Raw genomic sequence first — 19,901 nt, 5'->3', positions numbered from 1 at the left:
TTAAAACAGCTATGTTCCTGGAACTCACATGTGTCAATAGCCACAAGCGTATCATCAAATGCTTCTTCGTCTTCTTCTGCAGGGGGCTGAGATGATCGGCCTCTGCAATAAAGATATTTTCAAAGCTTCAAACGTATACACATATCAGTGCCACAAACACCATTACTTATGCAGTCTCTCTCTCTCTCTAATCCCTCTGAAAATCTACAAGAAGAATACTGAAAATCTACAAGAAGAATAAAAAAACTTAACTCATAGCCAGAACCATAAAACAAACATGGCCTATTTTCAGAGCAATTAATAGAATAGGAAAACCTCCTGCCTGGTTAAATCACTTATACCTGCCTATCCGCTGACATGCAGCAACAATTAACTAGACAGATTGGTTAACACCGGGACAATCCATGGGTGGAGCTTGGGCAGTGCTGGTACTTAACCAGTGATATTTAGACTGCTGACTTAAGTGGATAAAGTGAGGACAGCAAGAACACTCTAGACCAGGAGTCTCCAAATTTTTGGCCATGAGGGCCACATTGGGTACTTCAGCATTTTTTTTAACGGGATGTAGTAAATAAATAAATAAATAACTCTAGTTTACAAGTTTTATTGAAAGCTGAAAATTTTATAAATTACAGAATAAGTGAGATCAACTTTTCTTTTTCCCATGTTATAAAACTAAGAATAAATTTATAAATAATTATGACATTAAAATCACGAGAACTCTGTACAAGCAAATATGTGAATAAGTGAATACACGCCTTTAAATATAAATTTATGGAATTACAAATTGAGTATTACACTGTACCACTGCAAGTATTCTTATGGACAATTAACCATAACGGCTAGTAACGAACTTCCAGATTCAATTTAAAGATTAGTCACAGTGCCAGAGCTACCTACAATGCCGCAAACAGACACTATCGATCAATGCCAAACAAATACAGTGGTACCTTGGATTACGAGCATAATCTGTTCTAGGAGCATGCTTGTAATCCAAAATGCTCGTTTATTAAAGCGAGTTTCCCCATAGAAAATAATGGAAACTCGCTTTGATATGTTCCTCCCCCCCCCCCCCCCGATAATCGGCATCGTTCCCCCCCGCTTGTAAAGGCCCCCTCGCTCCAACCGGCACCCTCCCCACCGCGCGAACTGGCCCCCCCCCCCCCCCCGCCCGAACAACTTAAACTTACCCCCCTCCTCTCTAGCACTGGCACCGGCACGCAGGCACAGTTCATGCCGGTGCCTAGAAGATCTTCCGGCTTCTGCCTGCCTTGAGCATGCATCTGCGCATGCTCAAGGACTTCTAATTCTCCCTCTCGCCGAGAATCTCCGAGGCTGAGGAGGATGAGGCTGAATTGGTCGAGCAGAGAACCGGCGCTTGGATGACGTCTGCTGCCTAAAAGGACGAGGAGGAGGAGGTTTCTTTTTATTTTTCAACAAGGTATCCCACCTCGTCTCATGAGCCAAATGTTTCTGGGTGGTGGTATCCAGAGATTCTCCAAACAGCTCATCACCCAGGCAGGGAGTATTGGCAAGGCGGTCCTGGTGGTTCACATCAAGATCTGAGACGTGAAGCCATGCCAATCGTCTCATCGCTACAGACATAGCAGTAGCTCGGGATGTCAGTTCAAAAGTGTCATAGATGGAACAGACCATAAACTTCCTGAGCTGCAAGAGACTGGCAGTGCATTGCTGAAAAGCAGAAAGCTTGCGGTCAGGAATATATTTTTGAAAAGTGGCCATCTGCTGGATAAGATGCTTCAGATAAAAGGAGAAGTGGAATGCATAGTTACCTGAACGGTTGGCCAACATAGCATTCTGGTAAAGTCGTTTACCAAATTTGTCCATAGCTTTGCCCTCTCTGCCAGGAGGGACAGAGGCATACACACTTGAGCCTGCAGATTTTTTGAGGGTCGATTCCACCAGTAAAGATTCGTGTGGAAGCTGAGGTTTGTCAAACCCTGGAATAGGGATCACTTTATAAAGTGATTCCAATTTCCGTGGAGCTCCTGGAATGGTGAGAGGAGTCTCCAGATTTTTGTAAAAAGTTTCCCTTAAGATATCATGAAGAGGTAATTTTAAAAATTCTTTGGGAGGTTGGTCAAAGTCCAAAGCATCCAGGAATGCCTTTGACTTCTTAGAATCAGACTCCAAGGGGAGAGAAAGGGTGTCTGACATTTCCCTAAGAAATTTAGTGAAGGAAGAGTGCTCTGGCTTACTAGCAGGATCCTGCACTGATGGGTCAGGCTCGTCCGATGAAAAATCCTCCTCGGTACCGAGGGGATCCTCGGAGTCATCCCATAAATCAGGGTCACGTACCGATGGAAGACGGCCCTGAGATAGAGGAATAGAGGATTCAGTATGCCTGGTCTTGCGTACCGATTTGCCGGCGACTGTAAAGCGGTACGGGTGTCAGAGAGCGGTACCAGATCAGAGACAGCATGAGCAGCTCGACGAAGAGACTTTGGCTCTGCCGATAAAATAGGCATAGATATAGAAGAGGCAGATTTAAGCGGTGCCGATAACGTCGATGCCGACAAAATAGGCTGATCGACAATCGGTACTGGAAGGTTCGGAGTCAGTAGAGCCGGGAGCAGGTGTTGTAATTGCTCCTTAAGCTGGACCTGGAGGATGGATGCTATGCGCTCATCCAGAGACGGTCCCGATGGCACCGGTACCGCTTTTTTCTTGCTCGGTACCTGCGGCGCAGCTCGACACTCGGGCGAAGTCGATTTTGATGGGAGCGGAGCGTTTGCAGGGCCGGCGCGCAGTCTGCAGGACTTGGCTCACTGCATGTTCGACTGGCGGGCCAAGAACTGTAGGGGATGGCTTCTTAGCCGGCTTACCTGTGGGGTGCGACACCGAAGATACATCTTGCGGTGTCTAAACGACAGGTGCCGACTTGGAGGAAGTTGCTGATGCCGGGGTTGATGCCGGTGGAACTTCCATAGTGGCACCGAAAAGAATCTGCTGTTGAATTTGGCGATTCTTCAAAGTCCTCTTTTGAAGAGAACTACAGCGGGTGCACGTCTCAACCCTATGGTATGGACCCAAACACTGAAGGCACCACTTGTGCGGGTCAGATAAAGAAATAGGGCGTGCACACCGCTGACACTTTTTAAAACCCGGTGAAGGGGGCATGAAGGGAAAAACGGTAGTAGCAAAATCGAAGCCCGAGGCTTCGATGGTGCCAACAGGCCCCGCTGGGGCCGACCGAAAAAAGTCGAAAAAAAGAAGACTTTTTTTTAATTTTTATTTTAATCAAGAAAAGAAGAAAAAAAGAAAACGTGAAAAGTTTCACGAAGAAAAATGCGCGAGCGGGAAGGCGAAAAAGATATATCCAACAGCCGTTGGAAACACGCGTCTTCTTAGCTCCACGGAAACTAAGAAACTGGGGACCGCGCACCTTCGTCGGGCGGGAAGGCACGCGCGGTGCGGCCTAGCTAGAACTTTCTAAGTTCTTAGAGTGCAATCACTCTAAAATTGTCCGTACAGGGGCTCCGTCGGTGCCGTCACCCATCAGTCAAGAATATGCTGCCTGCTTGTCCTGAGATAAATATTAATATTAACATATGGAATATCAATATATTTTGAACACAATTTTATTTTTTTTTTTTTCCATTATATTTTTATTTTCAAATTTTACAAAAAGTGTACATAATAATAAAATTTGAACACAATTTTAATTAATGCCCCCGTATTTAGTTTTTGCGGATTCTCATTGGAAACTTAGTCAATTCATGCATTTACGCACAATTCTTCCGTGGGCCGGATGTGACCCACAGGCTGTATTTTGGAGACCCCCCTGCTCTAGACCATCAAGGATATTTTATAGAAACATGATGGCAGATAAAGGCCAAATGGCCCATTCAGTCTTCCAATCCACAGTAACCACTATCTCTTCCTCTCTCTAAGAGATCCCACATGCCTATCCCACACTTTCTTGAATTCAGAGACAGTCTCTGTCTCCACCACCTCTTCTGGGAGACTGTTCCACGCATCTACCACCCTTTCTATAAAAAAGTATTACTCCTGAGCCACCTCTTAACTTTATGCTATGCCCTCATTCTAGAGCCTCATTTCAAAAGAAAGATTCGACTCATGTGCATTTACGCCATGTAGATATTTAAATGTCTCTATCATATTTCCTCTCTCCTGGCTCTCCTCCAAATTATACATATTGAGATCTTTAAGTCTGTCCCCATATGCCTTATGATAAAGACCACACACCATTTTAGTAGCCTTCCACTGGACCGACTCCATCCTTTTTATATCTTATTTTTTATTTTTTAATTATTCCTTTTTAATCATTCAACAAGTGTACAAGAAAAATCATACATAGTCTCAGAAACAACACTTGATAAATCCATCAAGACAATAACAATTGTGTGTGTATATATATATAAACCCATAACCCACCCTCCCTCCCAACACTATTTTTCTTAATTCATTTTACCCTCTCATAAAGTGTACAAGAATTATAAGAAACAACACTTTTTATATCTTTTTGAAAGTATGGTCTCCAGAATTGTACACAATATTCTAAATGAGGTCTCACCAGTCTTATACATGGGCATCAATACCTCCCTTTTTCCTACTGGCCATACCTCTTCCTATGCATCAATACTTCCTTTTTCCTACTAGCCATACCTCTTCCTATACAATCACATCCAAGTCCCGCTCTTCTGTCGTGCACATAAGTTCTTCACCCCTTAAATTGTACCGCTCCTTCAGGTTGTTGCAGCCCAATGCCCTTACATTTCTTAGCATTAAATTTTAGCTGCCAAATTTCATACCATTCTTCAAGCTTCACTAGGTCTTTCTTCATGTTATTCACACCATATGGAGTGAATACTCTATTGCAGATTTTGGCATCGTCCACAAAGAGGCAAATCTTACCTGACAGCCCTTCAGCAATATCGCTTATAAAAATGTTAAAAATAACAGGCCCAAGAACAGAACCTTGAGGCACACCACTGGTAACATCCCTTTCCTCAGAGCGATCTCCATTGACCACTACCCTCTGTCATCTTCCACTCAACCAGTTGCTGACCCAGCTTGTCACTTTGGAGCCAATCATGAGGGCACTCAGTTTATTTATTAGATATCTCGGTGGAATACTGTCAAAGGCTTTGCTAAAATCTAAATACACTACATCTAGCGCCCGCCCTCTATCCAATTCTCTGGTAACCCAGTCGAAGAAATTGATTAGATTTGTCTGAAAAGATCTACTTCTAGTGAATCCATGTTTCCTCTGGTCCTGTAATCCACAGGATTCCAGAAACTTCCTTACTTCCACTTTTGTACAGAGGGACCACATCTGGTGTGACTAGTAAGGGAGGACTTAGAGGGGGTGAGCATCTTATATGGGTCCCGGCTGAATAATAGCCAAGACCCATATAAGATCTGGTGGCCATCATATGCTGGCATGACCCTGAATATTCAATCCCAGTGCCAGGCATTGAATAACAGGGCCTAAGTGCCTACAAAAAGCACAGTTACTTACCGTAACAGGTGTTATCCAGGGACAGCAGGCAGATATTCTTGACTGATGGGTGACGGCACCGACGGAGCCCCGGTACGGACAATTTTAGAGTGATTGCACTCTAAGAACTTAGAAAGTTCTGGTAGGCCGCACCGCGCACGCGCGAGTGCCTTCCCACCCGACAGAGGCGCGCAGTCCCCAGTTATGATAAGCCAGCTAAGAAGCCAACCCGGGGAGGAGGGAGGGACGCAAGAATATCTGCCTGCTGTCCCTGGATAACACCTGTTACGGTAAGTAACTGTGCTTTATCCCAGGACAAGCAGGCAGCATATTCTTGACTGATGGGTGACCTCCAAGCTAACAAAAAGAGGGATGGTGGGAAGGTTGGCCATTAGGAAAACAAATTTTGCAAAACAGATTGGCCGAAGTGTCCATCCCGTCTGGAGAAAGTGTCCAGACAATAATGAGATGTAAAAGTATGAACTGAGGACCAAGTAGCAGCCTTGCAGATTTCCTCAATAGGAGTGGAACGGAGGAAAGCTACAGATGCTGCCATGGCTCGGACTCTATGGGCCGTGACAGAACCATCCAGTGTCAGTCCGGTCTGAGTATAACAGAATGAAATGCACGCTGCCAGCCAATTAGACAACGTACGTTTAGAGACAGGATGACCCAATTTATTCGGATCAAAGGACAGAAAGAGTTGGGGAGATGATCTGTGGGGCTTAGTACGGTCTAAGTAGTAAGCCAGAGCCCGCTTACAGTCCAAAGTATGTAGAGCCTGTTCTCCAGAATGAGAGTGAGGTCTCGGAAAGAAGACAGGCAGAACAATGGATTGATTGAGATGGAATTCAGAGACAACCTTCGGGAGAAACTTTGGATGTGTACGCAGAACCACCTTGTCATGATGAAAGACCGTAAAAGGTGGATCCGCAACTAGTGCATGTAGCTCACTGACCCTCCTGGCAGAGGTAAGAGCAATAAGGAAAAGAACCTTCCAAGTGAGGAACTTGAAAGAAGCTGTAGCCAAGGGTTCAAATGGAGGCTTCATTAAAGCGGAAAGAACTACATTGAGATCCCAGATAACAGGAGGGGCTTTAAGAGGTGGTTTCAGATTAAAAAGACCCCGCATGAACCTGGATACCAAGGGATGAGCTGAGAGGAGCTTTCCATGGACTGGCTCATGAAAAGCTGCTATAGCACTAAGATGGACTCTGATTGAAGTGGACTTGAGGCCAGAGTCTGACAAAGAAAGGAGATAATCCAACAAGGTCTCCACTGCCAGGGAAGTGGGATCATAATGATGAAGAAGACACCATGAAGAAAATCGCGTCCACTTCTGATGATAACATTGAAGAGTGGCCGGTTTCCTGGAGGCATCCAGAATTGAACGAACAGGCTGAGACAAGAGTGTATCATGAGAAGTCAGCCCGAGAGATACCAAGCTGTCAGGTGCAGAGACTGTAGGTTGGGATGTAGAAGGGTTTCCTGATGTTGAGTAAGCAGAGAAGGATACAGAGGCAGAAGAAAAGGTTCCCTGGAACTGAGTTGAAGTAGAAGGGAGAACCAATGTTGCCTGGGCCACCTCGGAGCAATCAGAATCATGGTTGCTTGATCCCTCTTGAGCTTGAACAAGGTTCTCAACATGAGAGGCAGAGGAGGGACAGCGTACAGGAACAGATTGGACCAATCGAGGAGAAAGGCATCCGCTGCCAGACGGTGAGGAGAGTAGAGTCTGGAGCAGAATAGGGGCAGCTGATGATTGTGAGGAGCTGCAAATAGGTCTATCTGAGGAGTGCCCCATTGAGCGAAGATGGATTGTAGAGTTACAGGATCGAGTGTCCATTCGTGAGGCTGGAGAATTCTGCTGAGCTTGTCCGCTAAGGAATTCTCCTCTCCCTGAATGTAAATAGCTTTCAGGAAGAATTGGTGATTTATGGCCCAAGTCCAGATCTTCTGGGCTTCCTGGCATAAAAGGCGGGAGCCCGTCCCACCCTGTTTGTTGATGTAGTACATCGCAACTTGATTGTCTGTGCACAACAGGACAACTTGAGGAAAGAGAAGATGCTGGAAGGCCTTGAGGGCATAAAACATCGCTCTAAGTTCCAGGAAATTGATGTGACGCTTTTTTTCCTGTCCAAAGGCCTTGAGTTTGGAACTCGTTCAAATGAGCCCCCCATGCATAAGGGGAGGCATCGGTGGTGATGACTAGTTGATGAGGAGGTTGATGGAACAGAAGACCTCTGGATAGATTCGAGGATACCAACCACCATTGTAGAGACTGACGAAGAGATGACGTCACAGATATGTGACGTGAGCAAGGATCCGTCGCCTGGGACCACTGGGTAGCTAGGGTCCATTGAGGGGTGCGCAGGTGAAGACGTGCGAGGGGTGTGACATGAACTGTGGAGGCCATGTGACCCAAGAGAATCATCATTTGCTTTGCTGAGATGGAACGCTGTGGAAGCACCTGCTGACAGAGATTGAAGCGTTTGAAGACGGTTGGACGGCAGGAACACTCTCATGAGGACTGTGTCCAAGACAGCTACTATGAATTGAAGCCTCTGAGTGGGGATGAGATGAGATTTGGGTAGATTGATCTCGAACCCCAGAAGTTGAAGAAACCTGATGGTTTGGTTGGTGGCCAGGAGAACAGTCTGAGATGTATTGGCCTTGATTAACCAGTCGTCCAGGTAAGGAAAGACCTGAAGGTGGTGAGATCGTAGAAAGGCAGCCACCACAATCAGACATTTGGTGAATACTCTCGGAGAGGAGGCAAGACCGAAGGGTAGCACCTTGTATTGGTAATGACAGCGATTGATCATGAAGCGTAGGTATTGTCTGGAGGCCAGATTGACCGGTATATGAGTGTATGCTTCTTTGAGATCGAGGGAACATAGCCAGTCGCCTTGATTGAGAAGAGGATAAAGAGTGGCCAGAGAAAGCATTTTGAACTTTTCTTTGACCAAACATTTGTTGAGATCGCGGAGATCTAGAATGGGTCTGAGATCTCCTGTCTTTTTGGGGACTAAAAAGTAACGGGAGTAGAATCCCTGTCCCTTTTGATCTAGAGGAACCTCCTCTATGGCGTTCAAAAGGAGAAGGGATTGAACCTCCTGGAGAAGAAGGAAAGACTGAGTGTGCGAAGCAGACTCTTTTGGTTGACTTGGAGGAGGTAGAGTCTGAAAGTTGAGAGAGTAGCCGTGGTGGATGATGTTCAGGACCCACTGATCTGACGTGATAAGTTCCCAACGGCTTATGAAATAAGAAAGGCGTCCTCCTATAGGCTGTGGAAGTTGGGTAGAAGGAAGAAGACTGGCTATGTTCTGGAGAACCAAGTCAAAAGGGTTGGGTAGACTTTTGTGCAGGTGTAGGTTTTACCTGCTGCTGTTGCTGAGGTTGTCTAGCAGCTGGTCGCTGTTGCCTCTGACGTCTAGGCTGTTGTGCAGTTTGAGGTAGAGGACGAGCCACAAATCTACGTTGGTAGGTTGATTGTGGACGAAAGGGCCTGGTAGGTGGAGGCTTCTTAGTTTTAAGAAGTGTGTCCCATCTGGTCTCATGAGCCGATAGTTTCTGAGTAGTGGAGTCCATGGAATCTCCAAACAGCTCATCCCCTAAGCAAGGTGCATTGGCTAGCCTATCCTGGTGATTAACGTCCAGTTCTGAAACACGAAGCCAGGCTAGCCTTCGCATGGTCACTGACATGGCTGTGGCTCTGGAGGTCAGCTCGAAAGTATCATAAATGGATCTTACCATGAATTTTCGGAGCTGTAAAAGAGATGAACAAGTGTGGTGAAAAGCAGACTTTTTCCGATCAGGAAGATATTTCTCAAAAGCAGTGAGATTTTGTATCAGCTGCTTAAGATAGAAAGAGAAATGGAATGCATAATTTCCTGATCGATTTGCTAACATAGCATTTTGGTATAGTCTTTTACCAAACTTGTCCATAGATTTGCCCTCTCTGCCAGGAGGGACTGAGGCATATACACTAGCCCCTTTGGACTTTTTTAAAGTGGACTCAACTAAAAGGGACTCATGAGGTAGTTGGGGCTTGTCAAACCCAGGGATAGGAATGACCTTATACAAGGAATCCAATTTTCTAGGAGCTCCAGGTATAGTTAAAGGAGATTCCAGATTCTTATAAAATGTCTCTCTCAAAATATCATGGAGAGGTAACTTTGGAGGCTGGTCAAAGTCCAAGGCATCTAGGAAAGCTTTGGATTTCTTTGACTCAGCCTCCAAAGGAATGGAGAGAGTCACACATTTCCTTCAAAAATGAAGAAAAGGAAGACACTTCTGGTCTAGAGGAGGCTCCTAAAGCAGATGGGTCCTCATCACCAGAAGAGCATTCTCCCTCCGAAAGAATAGGATCCTCCGAGTCGCCCCATAAGTCAGGGTCTCGAACCTGAAAACTCCGGTCTCGAGACTCTGGAGTGGAAGGTTCTAAATGCCGGGACTTGCGAAGAGACTTCCCTGACCTGCCTGATTCGGTACCGGGAGATGTCATTGTACGCACCGGAGCCGAAGTCTGTACAGCTTGATGGTGAGCTCTCGGCTCCGGTGCCAGAATCGGCATGGAGACCGAGGAAACCGACTGTACCGGTACCAATAAAGTGGACGTCGATAAAACAGGACGGTCCACCATCGGTACCGGTGGCTCAGACCGGACTGGTACCGGTAAAGTCGATGCCAGGACTGAAGGCAGGAGGTGCTGTAACTGTTCTTTGAGTTGCGCCTTCAGAAAGCACAGTTACTTACCGTAACAGGTGTTATCCAGGGACAGCAGGCAGATATTCTTAACACATGGGTGACGTCACCGACGGAGCCCTCGGTACGGACCTTTTTAACTAGAAGTTTCTAGTTGGCCGCACCGCGCGTGCGCGAGTGCCTTCCCGCCCGACGGAGGAGTGCGTGGTCCCCAGTTAGGATAAGCCAGCTAAGAAGCCAACCCGGGGAGGTGGGTGGGACGTAAGAATATCTGCCTGCTGTCCCTGGATAACACCTGTTACGGTAAGTAACTGTGCTTTATCCCAGGACAAGCAGGCAGCATATTCTTAACACATGGGTGACCTCCAAGCTAACAAAGAGGGAGGGGGGATGGTTGGCCATTAGGAAAATAAATTTTGTAACACAGATTGGCCGAAGTGTCCATCCCGTCTGGAGAACGCATCCAGACAGTAGTGAGTAGTGAACGTGTGAACTGAGGACCAAGTGGCTGCCTTGCAGATTTCCTCGATGGGCGTGGAACGGAGAAAAGCTACAGAAGCAGCCATAGCTCGGACTCTGTGGGCCGTGACAGCTCCTTCCAGTGAGAGACCGGCCCGAGCATAGCAGAATGCAATACAGGCAGCAAGCCAATTTGAAAGTGTCCGTTTGGAGACAGGACGACCCAAACGGTTGGGATCGAAAGACAAAAATAGCTGAGGGGATGATCGGTGAGCTCTGGTACGATCAAGGTAGTAAGCAAGGGCACGCTTACAATCTAGCGTGTGCAACGCCTGTTCCCCAGGATGCGAGTGAGGCTTAGGGAAGAAGACGGGCAACACAATGGACTGGTTGAGGTGAAAAGCCGAGACCACCTTGGGAAGGAATTTAGGGTGGGTACGCAGAACAACCTTGTCATGGTGAAAAACAGTGAACGGTGGGTCAGCAACCAGTGCATGCAGTTCGCTAACCCTCCTGGCAGAGGTGATGGCAATTAGGAAAAGCACCTTCCAGGTAAGAAGCCTGAGCGAAGTTGTGGCAAGAGGCTCAAACGGAGGTTTCATGAGTGCTGAGAGAACCACATTCAGGTCCCAGACGACAGGAGGAGGCTTGAGAGGCGGTTTGATATTGAAGAGACCTCTCATAAATCTGGAAACCAGAGGATGAGCCGTGAGGGGTTTTCCGAGAATAGGCTCATGAAACGCAGTGATGGCACTGAGGTGGACTCTGATGGAGGTAGACTTGAGGCCAGCATTGGACAGCGAGAGCAGATAATCCAATACAAGTTCCACCGCTAGAGAGGTGGGTTCCTGATGATGCCGGAGACACCACGAGGAGAATCTGGTCCACTTCTGATGGTAACATTGGAGAGTGGCCGGTTTCCTGGAGGCGTCCAAAATGAGGCGGACCGGTTGAGATAGATTCTCCGGAGAGGTCAGCCCGAGAGAAACCAAGCTGTCAGGTGGAGTGAAGACAGATTGGGATGCAGTAGAGACTGATGCTGCTGTGTAAGTAGAGTAGGAAACACAGGAAGAGGAATGGGCTCCCTGGAGCTGAGTTGGAGCAGGAGGGAGAACCAGTGTTGACGAGGCCACCGAGGGGCGATGAGAATCATGGTGGCGTTGTCCTTGCGGAGCTTGGACAGGGTCCGCAACATCAGAGGAAGTGGAGGGAAGGCATACAGGAATCGATCCCTCCAATCGAGTAGGAATGCATCCGGGGCCAGACGGTGAGGAGAGAAGAGTCTGGAGCAGAAGAGGGGCAGCTGATGATTGTGAGGTGCTGCAAAGAGGTCCACCTGCGGAGTGCCCCATCGAGCAAAGATGGAGAGTAGAGTCGGAGGATCCAACGTCCACTCGTGAGGTTGAAGGATGCGGCTGAGGTTGTCGGCCAGGGAGTTCTGTTCGCCCTGGATATAGACCGCTTTGAGGAAGAGATTGCGGTCCGTGGCCCAGGTCCAGATGCGTAGAGCCTCCAAGCAAAGGGGGCGAGATCCGGTGCCGCCTTGCTTGTTGATGTAGTACATGGCGACCTGATTGTCTGTGCACAGGAGGAGAACCTGAGGGCAGAGAAGATGTTGGAAAGCCTTGAGGGCGTAGAACATGGCTCTGAGTTCCAGGAAATTTATGTGATGACGACGCTCCTGTGGGGTCCAAAGTCCCTGGGTGCGTAGATCTCCCAGGTGAGCTCCCCACGCATAGGGGGATGCATCCGTGGTGATGGTCATAGAGTGAGGGGGTAGATGAAAAAGAAGACCCCTGGAAAGATTTGAGGAGTTCAACCACCATTGGAGAGATTGCTGAAGAGATGATGTCACAGAGATGGGATGAGAAAGAAGATCCGTAGTCTGTGACCACTGGTTGGCGAGAGTCCACTGAGGTGTGCGAAGGTGGAGACGGGCCAGAGGAAGGACATGCACCGTCGAGGCCATGTGACCCAGGAGGACCATCATCTGTCGGGCAGGAATGGAGGGATGCATGAGCACCTGACGACAGAGGTGGAGCAGGGTCTGCTGACGATCGGAGGGGAGAAAAGCCCTCATTAATGTGGTGTCCAGAACGGCTCCAATGAATTGAAGTCGCTGGGTGGGAAGCAGATGCGACTTGGGGTAGTTGATCTCGAACCCCAGGAGGTGGAGGAGAGAGATGGTGTGATGAGTAGCCTGTAGCACAAGTTGAGACGAAGGTGCTTTCACCAACCAATCGTCCAAGTAGGGGAACACCTGGAAGTTGTGAGACCTGAGGAAGGCCGCCACCACAATGAGGCACTTGGTGAAGACCCTGGGTGAGGAAGCGAGGCCGAACGGTAGCACCTTGTACTGATAGTGGTGGTGCAGCACCTGGAACCGCAGGTAGCGGCGAGAATTCTGATTGATGGAGATGTGAGTGTAGGCCTCTTTGAGGTCCAGGGAACATAGCCAGTCGTGTTGAGAAAGAAGAGGGTAGAGCGTGGCAAGGGAGAGCATTCTGAACTTCTCCTTGACCAGACACTTGTTGAGGTCCCTGAGATCGAGAATGGGACGGTGGTCTCCCGTCTTTTTGGGTACCAGGAAGTAGCGGGAGTAGAATCCCTGACCCCTTTGATCTGGAGGTACTTCTTCGATGGCATTGAGAAGGAGGAGGGATTGAACCTCCCTCAGGAGGAGGGGGGTTTGAGATGAGTGTGAAGCAGACTCTACGGGAGGGTTGTCTGATGGAAGAGTCTGGAAGTTGAGAGAATAGCCGTGGCGGATGATGTTGAGGACCCACTGGTCCGATGTGATGACCTCCCAACGGCTGGAGAATATGGTGAGACGACCTCCGATTGGTTGTGGAAGAGGTAGCGAAGGTGGATGACTGGCTATGCCCTGGAGAGAAGAGTCAAAAGGGCTGGGATTGCTTAGCAGGCTGGAGAGGCTTGGAGGGTTGAGTGGCCTGAGAACGAGCCTGGGTATGGTGCTGTTGTTGACGGGGCCGCCGAGGTTGTTGAGGAGGCGGATTGAGTGGCCTGGCTGAGAACCTGCGTTGGTAAGACGACTGAGGTCGATAAGGACGGGCAGGCGGAGCCTTCTTCTTAGGTTTTATCAGGGTGTCCCACCTGGTTTCATGGGCGGAGAGTTTCTGGGTGGTGGAATCCAGTGACTCTCCAAAAAGTTCATCCCCGAGACAGGGGGCGTTGGCTAGACGATCCTGGTGGTTGATGTCCAGGTCGGAGACTCTCAGCCAGGTCAGGCGGCGCATGGCTACAGCCATGGCAGAGGCACGAGAGGTGAGCTCGAATGAGTCGTATATCGAGCGGACCATAAATTTGCGCAATTGAAGAAGGCCAGAGATGTGCTGTTGGAACAGTGGAACCTTGCGATCTGGGAGGTATTTCTGAAGGGCGGACAGCTGCTGAACCAAATGTTTCATGTAAAATGAAAAATGGAAAGAATAATTATTTGCCCTGTTGGCCAGCATGGCATTCTGGTAGAGCCTCTTGCCAAACTTGTCCATGGTCTTACCCTCTCTGCCAGGAGGGGTAGAGGCATAGACACTGGAGCCCTGAGTCTTTTTCAAGGTGGATTCGACAAGAAGGGACTCATGGGGTAATTGAGACTTGTCGAATCCTGGAATAGGTATTACTCGATAGAGATTGTCCAGTTTACGGGGGGCCCCCGGTACCGTAAGGGGGTTCTCCCAATTTTTGTAAAAAGTCTCCCGTAGGATGTCATGTACGGGGAGCTTGAGGAACTCCTTAGGAGGTTGTTCAAAATCTAAAGCCTCCAGGAAGGCTTGAGATTTTTTAGAGTCTGATTCCAGAGGAAGGGACAAGGCTGCAGACATCTCCCTGAGGAATTTCGAAAATGAGGACTGCTCCGGTTTGGAGGTGGCATCGGGTGCCGACGGGTCCTCATCAGATGAGGAGAGATCCTCCTCGGTACCGAGAGGGGATTCCTCCCATAAGTCAGGGTCTCGGACTTCTGGTGCATGTCGAGACACCGGGGTGGAAGGTGCGGTATGGCGGGTCTTGGATAAAGATTTCCCAGAGCGCACCGAGACGGTACCAGGAGAGGAAGACCGGCGTCGATCCCGGTCCCGGGAAGAATGACGCACTGCTTGGTGCCGAGGAGGATCCGATGTGGTATGGGAGTGCACCACTGGATGGGCATGAAGCTGCTCAGCCGAAAGAATCGGCATGGAAGTATTGATGGGTACCGCAGGGGTGGATACCGGGGGCTCGGTACGGGGCTCGGGCCGGTCTGGTACCGGAAGGAGCGGTGCCAGGATAGTGGGCAACAGGTTTTTGAGCTGTTGCTGCAATTGTTCCTGGAGTTGAGCCTTTAAGATGGCCGAGATACGGTCATCTAGGGGTGGCATCGGAACCGCTTTCTTTTTCTTCGGTTCCTTAGATGCCGCTCCACGCCCCGGCGATGAGGAGGCCGATGACGAGGCACTCACCGAGATCGGGGCGGAGCGCTTGCGGGACCGGTGCGATGCCGGTAAGGTCGGCGTCGCCACCGTAGTTGGAGGGCGCTCAAGGGAAGAGGAAGGCTTCTTAGCCGGCTTACCTGGCGCCAGAGACGCCGATGTGGGGTCGGGCGGTGTCGAAGTAGACGGTGCCGATTTCTGTGGTACCGCTGTCGATGTCGAGGAGTCCATCGCCGACCCGGAGCCGAAGAGAAGAGTTTGTTGAATTCTTCGGTTTTTAAGGGTTCTCTTTTGAAGAGTGGCACAGCGGGTGCAGGAGTCCGCCCGATGCTCCGGACCCAGACACTGTAAACACCAATTGTGTGGGTCAGTAATGGAGATCGGGCGTGCACACCGCTGGCACTTTTTAAAACCGACCTGCGGGGGCATGAAGGGGAAAATGGCCTCCGCAAAATCGAACCCCGAGGCCTGTAAAATGGCAACAGGCCCCGCCGGGGCAAAATCGAAAAAAGTCGAAAAAAAGCAAGTTTTTTTTTTTTTTTTTTTTTACAAAGCAAAAGAAAAAGATACCCGAAGGCAAAATAAGAAAAATTAAGGAAAAAAGCGCGAGCGGGAAGGCAAAAAAGTGGTTTCAACGGCCGTTGAAAAAACACACGCGTCTTCTTCGCTCCGCGGAAACGAAGAAACTGGGGACCACGCACTCCTCCGTCGGGCGGGAAGGCACTCGCGCACGCGCGGTGCGGCCAACTAGAAACTTCTAGTTAAAAAGGTCCGTACCGAGGGCTCCGTCGGTGACGTCACCCATGTGTTAAGAATATGCTGCCTGCTTGTCCTGGGATAACAGCAGCTATACGCTCCTCAAGGAAAGGCACCGGTACCGTCTTTTTCTTTAATGGTACCTGCGGTGCCGCTCTACGCTCCGAGGATGAGGATCCCGATGTAGAGGGGCTCACCTCTATTAGAGCGGAGCGCTTCCGTGGGCGCCTCGAGGTCGGCAGGATTGGGCTCGCTGCCATCGAGACCGGAGGACGCTCCAACGGGGAAGGCTTCTTAGCCGGCTTACCTGGAGTCGACACCGCCGCGGTATCGCGTGGTGTCGATGATGTGGGTGCCGACTGCGCCGGTGCCGATGTTGGTGCCGGTGTAGAATCAGACATTTCGGCACCAAACAATAATTTTTGTTGAATCTCTCGATTTTTAAGAGTTCTCTTTTTCAAAGTTGCACAGCGGGTGCAGGTTGACGCTCGATGGTCGGGACCAAGACACTGGAGACACCAATTATGAGGATCAGTCAGTGAAATTGGTCGTGCACACCGCTGGCACTTTTTGAAGCCGGGTTGGGGGGGCATGAATGTGAAAACGGCTTCAGCCAAATCGAAGGCCGAGGCCTCGATGGTGGCTAAAGGCCCCGCCGGGGCAAAACCGAAAAGAAAGAAAAAACAAATTGTTTTTTTTTTTTTTTTTTTTTAAAGAAAGAAAATAAAGTAAAAAGGGAAGGAAATAATATTTCCTCAAAAAGTTTTCGCGAGCGGGAAGTTTACAAAAAAGTTCTCTCACAACGGCCGTTGAGAGAGACGCGTCTTCTTAGCTCCGCGGAAACTAAGAAACTGGGGACCGCGCACCTCTGTCGGGCGGGAAGGCACTCGCGCGTGCGCGGTGCGGCCTACCAGAACTTTCTAAGTTCTTAGAGTGCAATCACTCTAAAATTGTCCGTACCGGGGCTCCGTCGGTGCCGTCACCCATCAGTCAAGAATATGCTGCCTGCTTGTCCTGGGATAACTCTGTGTTACAAAAAAAAAAAAAATAATAATCCACAACTGACCATCACCGGTTGAAATTTGACCAGCTAATATTCATCCCTAACCAACTCTATCGATGTTAGTGAGCATGCAGATAGAACCTCTGTGTGAAGATGAAGTTGCTTCCTTATAACAGGTTCTCTCTATAAACAGCAAGGAATGCAGTCACACTAGTTGGTGATGTCAGAAATGAATCTAACACGCCAGAACTCTCCTTTAGCTAATAATTAACTTCCAGGCATGTGTGGAGTTGGGAAGCCTACCTGAGGTATTAGAATGTACTATAGCTATGTTTTGAAAAGGTTTGTCAGCGGGATAGATGGATGGGTGAGACTGTGTGTCTAAATATGACACCTGTTACAGGTAAGCAATACTGTTTTCTTTGGAGACAAGCAGGAGACATGCAGTCACATTCATTGACAAGCCCCTGACTGTGGGTCATTGAAATGTACAGTAGAGGTCTGCATGGGAACGGGGATCGCGGGAATCCCGCCTAACCCACGGGACTCCCACAGGGATGGAAGGCTTTGGAAGCAGGGTTCGTCCATATAATATAATGGACACGTCAGCCTTAGTAAAAGAAGGGGTTTATAAGTTAATTACCTGAACCGAAAACAAAAAAAGGGTTCCACCAAAGAGATTCCACAAGGAAAACAGCAGCGCAAACACAAAAGAAACTGTGGAATTGATGATCCTGTCAGAAGTAATTGCTGCTTTTTATGGGGACGGGCGGGGATGGAGGTAATTCCTTGCGGGGACGGGTGGGGATGGAGAGGATCCTGGCGGGGACAGGTGGGATTTCTATCCCCGTGCAACTCTCTAATGTACAGCACACCGGTTGTAATCCAAGGATCTGGGAGGTGGTACAGTCAATATGCAAAGAGGTTATACAGGCATGCTTTTCTTTTTTTTTTTTTTATTTCCTTTATTTTAACAAATTAAACAGCATGACATCAAAAGGTAAGCTCTTTTCCAGTAGATAGGGGAGACATTTCTCTTACTCGCATGTGTTGCAGAAGAGAACTATAAGTTTTTCACTCCACCTCTAGGGTACATCACAGGCAAGCTTAGCTCTTCCCATCAGTCCGTACCCAAGCATAGAGAGGCACTACCATCTGTGAAGTAGAGGCACCTGCAACAACAGGCTAAACAAGAGTTCTGCTCAAAACAAACAACAGTACTATCCACCGTCAACATAGATTTTAAAGAAGCTCAGGAAGTACTCCCAGAACATGGAGAACATATTCACAAAACTCTCTCTAGCCCCAATTGGTCTCCATAAAACAGATAGGAACATAGGGAAACAAGCATCTGATCTGAACTCTGAAATCTGCAAGCAGGTATAGCAAGGACAGGGCTGGTTTCCAGAATGTCTCGTCTATCTACTGGAAAAGAGCTTACCAAGGTAAGTACATAGTCTACTTTTTCAGTGCAATAGGTGAGACATTCTAGAACAGACATGGGCAACTCCAGTCCTCAAGGGCCAGAATCCAATCGGGTTTTCAGGATTTCCCCCAATGAATATGCATGAGATCTATTTATATGCACTGCTTCAAAGCATATTCATTGGGGAAATCTTGAAAATCGATTGGATTCCGGCCCTCGAGGACCGGAGTTGCCCATGTCTGTTCTAGACTATAGGGACGTACAAAAGCAGTACCCCAATTAGTCAGAGTGGGCTTGCTGTGCCAGCCTTCAAGATCAAGAACACGAAAAACCGAGTTATAACAGGCAGTACCATCCACTCTGTAGAATTTGGGAAATGTGGAAAGAAACATTTATGTCATCGCCCTGCAAAACTCAGGAGGAAAAGATCTAGCTTCAAACCACAAAAAAGCCACACTCCTGGCAAAATGTGCCCCAAAAGAAACAGGGGACTCATTGTCTGCAAGAATGTAGGTGTGAAATGGCTCTACAGAACCGCGTGGAAATCGTGGCTGCAGAAGCAGGACACCACGCCTCAACAAACAAGTCAGCAACAAACAAAGGGTCAGAAAAACGAAACTCATCCGTGCCTTTCTGAGAACACAGCAAATTAAACAGCAAATTTAAGAGCCAACTTAAGAGCTTTCTTTTTAAAGATGCGTTCAATACTTAATTGAATTGTTAATTTGCTCTTTCGTCAATTGCTCTTTTGTCTACTTTTATTTTTACCTATTTATTTGTCCTTCTATTCCTGTTGTGTTTTACCTTTAATTGTTGATTCTTTCCTATCTAAGATTGTATTTCTATCCCACCTGTCCTATTGTATTCTTGTCTTATTTTAATTAGTTCGTTTTGTGACTTATCCCCTTGTTAATTATATGGTCTATTTTATGTATATTTTAGACAATTTATTTTACCAATTTGTACATCGACTAAAATTTGGAATAGGTGATTAATCAAATAATAAATAAACTTGAAACTTGAAGCATCCTGTGCATGCCTAGGTTCCATAGAAGCCAATCCTGATGTTTGGAACTCAGCAACCGAAACACAGGCAAACACTTCCTGAAGGACAGGAAAACCTGAAACCACCTTCTGCAAAAAGGAGGGAACTGTAGAGAAACCCGTATGTACAAAACGCTTAGAAAGGACGCCTGTCAATACAACATCCACAGATTGAAAACCCTATTGGCATAAGTGATGGCAAGCAGAAAACAGTCATGAGGGCTATGTCCATGAGTAACGCATCCAGAAGAGCTTCAAAAGGAGCTCTGGCAAGGCCCGACCGCACCATGTCAATGTACCAGATCGGGAACAGATGATTAAAGGGTGGCTGGACCGAAGAGCCTCTGTCAAAAAAATGAACAATAACCGGATGCAACATGAACTAGAACCGACTATCCCAAAATGGGAAACAGGTCAGACTGAACCCCAGGACACACAAAAATGCCACTGTGAGGACTCCAGAGTTCTCCCTAGCACCTTTTAGCCGGGCGATCCGCCCGGCTAATTTAGATGAGCGCCCGGCTGTCATTTCGGTTACAAATTCGCCTAAGCCTGATTTTTTTTTTTTTTTAAAAAAAGCCCAGCAAGCGGGTT

At 48.1% G+C, this 19,901-nt stretch overlaps 1 protein-coding gene across 2 annotated transcripts in view; it reads right to left on the bottom strand.

Moving 5' to 3' along the window:
- The window catches only part of HNRNPUL1 (heterogeneous nuclear ribonucleoprotein U like 1), a 329,125-nt gene that overhangs the window by 253,093 nt on the left and 56,131 nt on the right, over positions 1 to 19,901 (bottom strand). For both annotated transcript variants that reach the window (XM_033955122.1, XM_033955123.1), the window contains exon 4: positions 29 to 102. In XM_033955122.1, the coding sequence (XP_033811013.1) occupies positions 29 to 102 (74 nt within the window). The remainder of the gene's footprint in view (positions 1 to 28; positions 103 to 19,901) is intronic.

Source organism: Geotrypetes seraphini, chromosome 8, assembly GCF_902459505.1.
Source record: "Geotrypetes seraphini chromosome 8, aGeoSer1.1, whole genome shotgun sequence".
NCBI classification, from domain to species: domain Eukaryota; kingdom Metazoa; phylum Chordata; class Amphibia; order Gymnophiona; family Dermophiidae; genus Geotrypetes; species Geotrypetes seraphini.
This window is presented reverse-complemented; position numbering and strand designations above follow the sequence as displayed.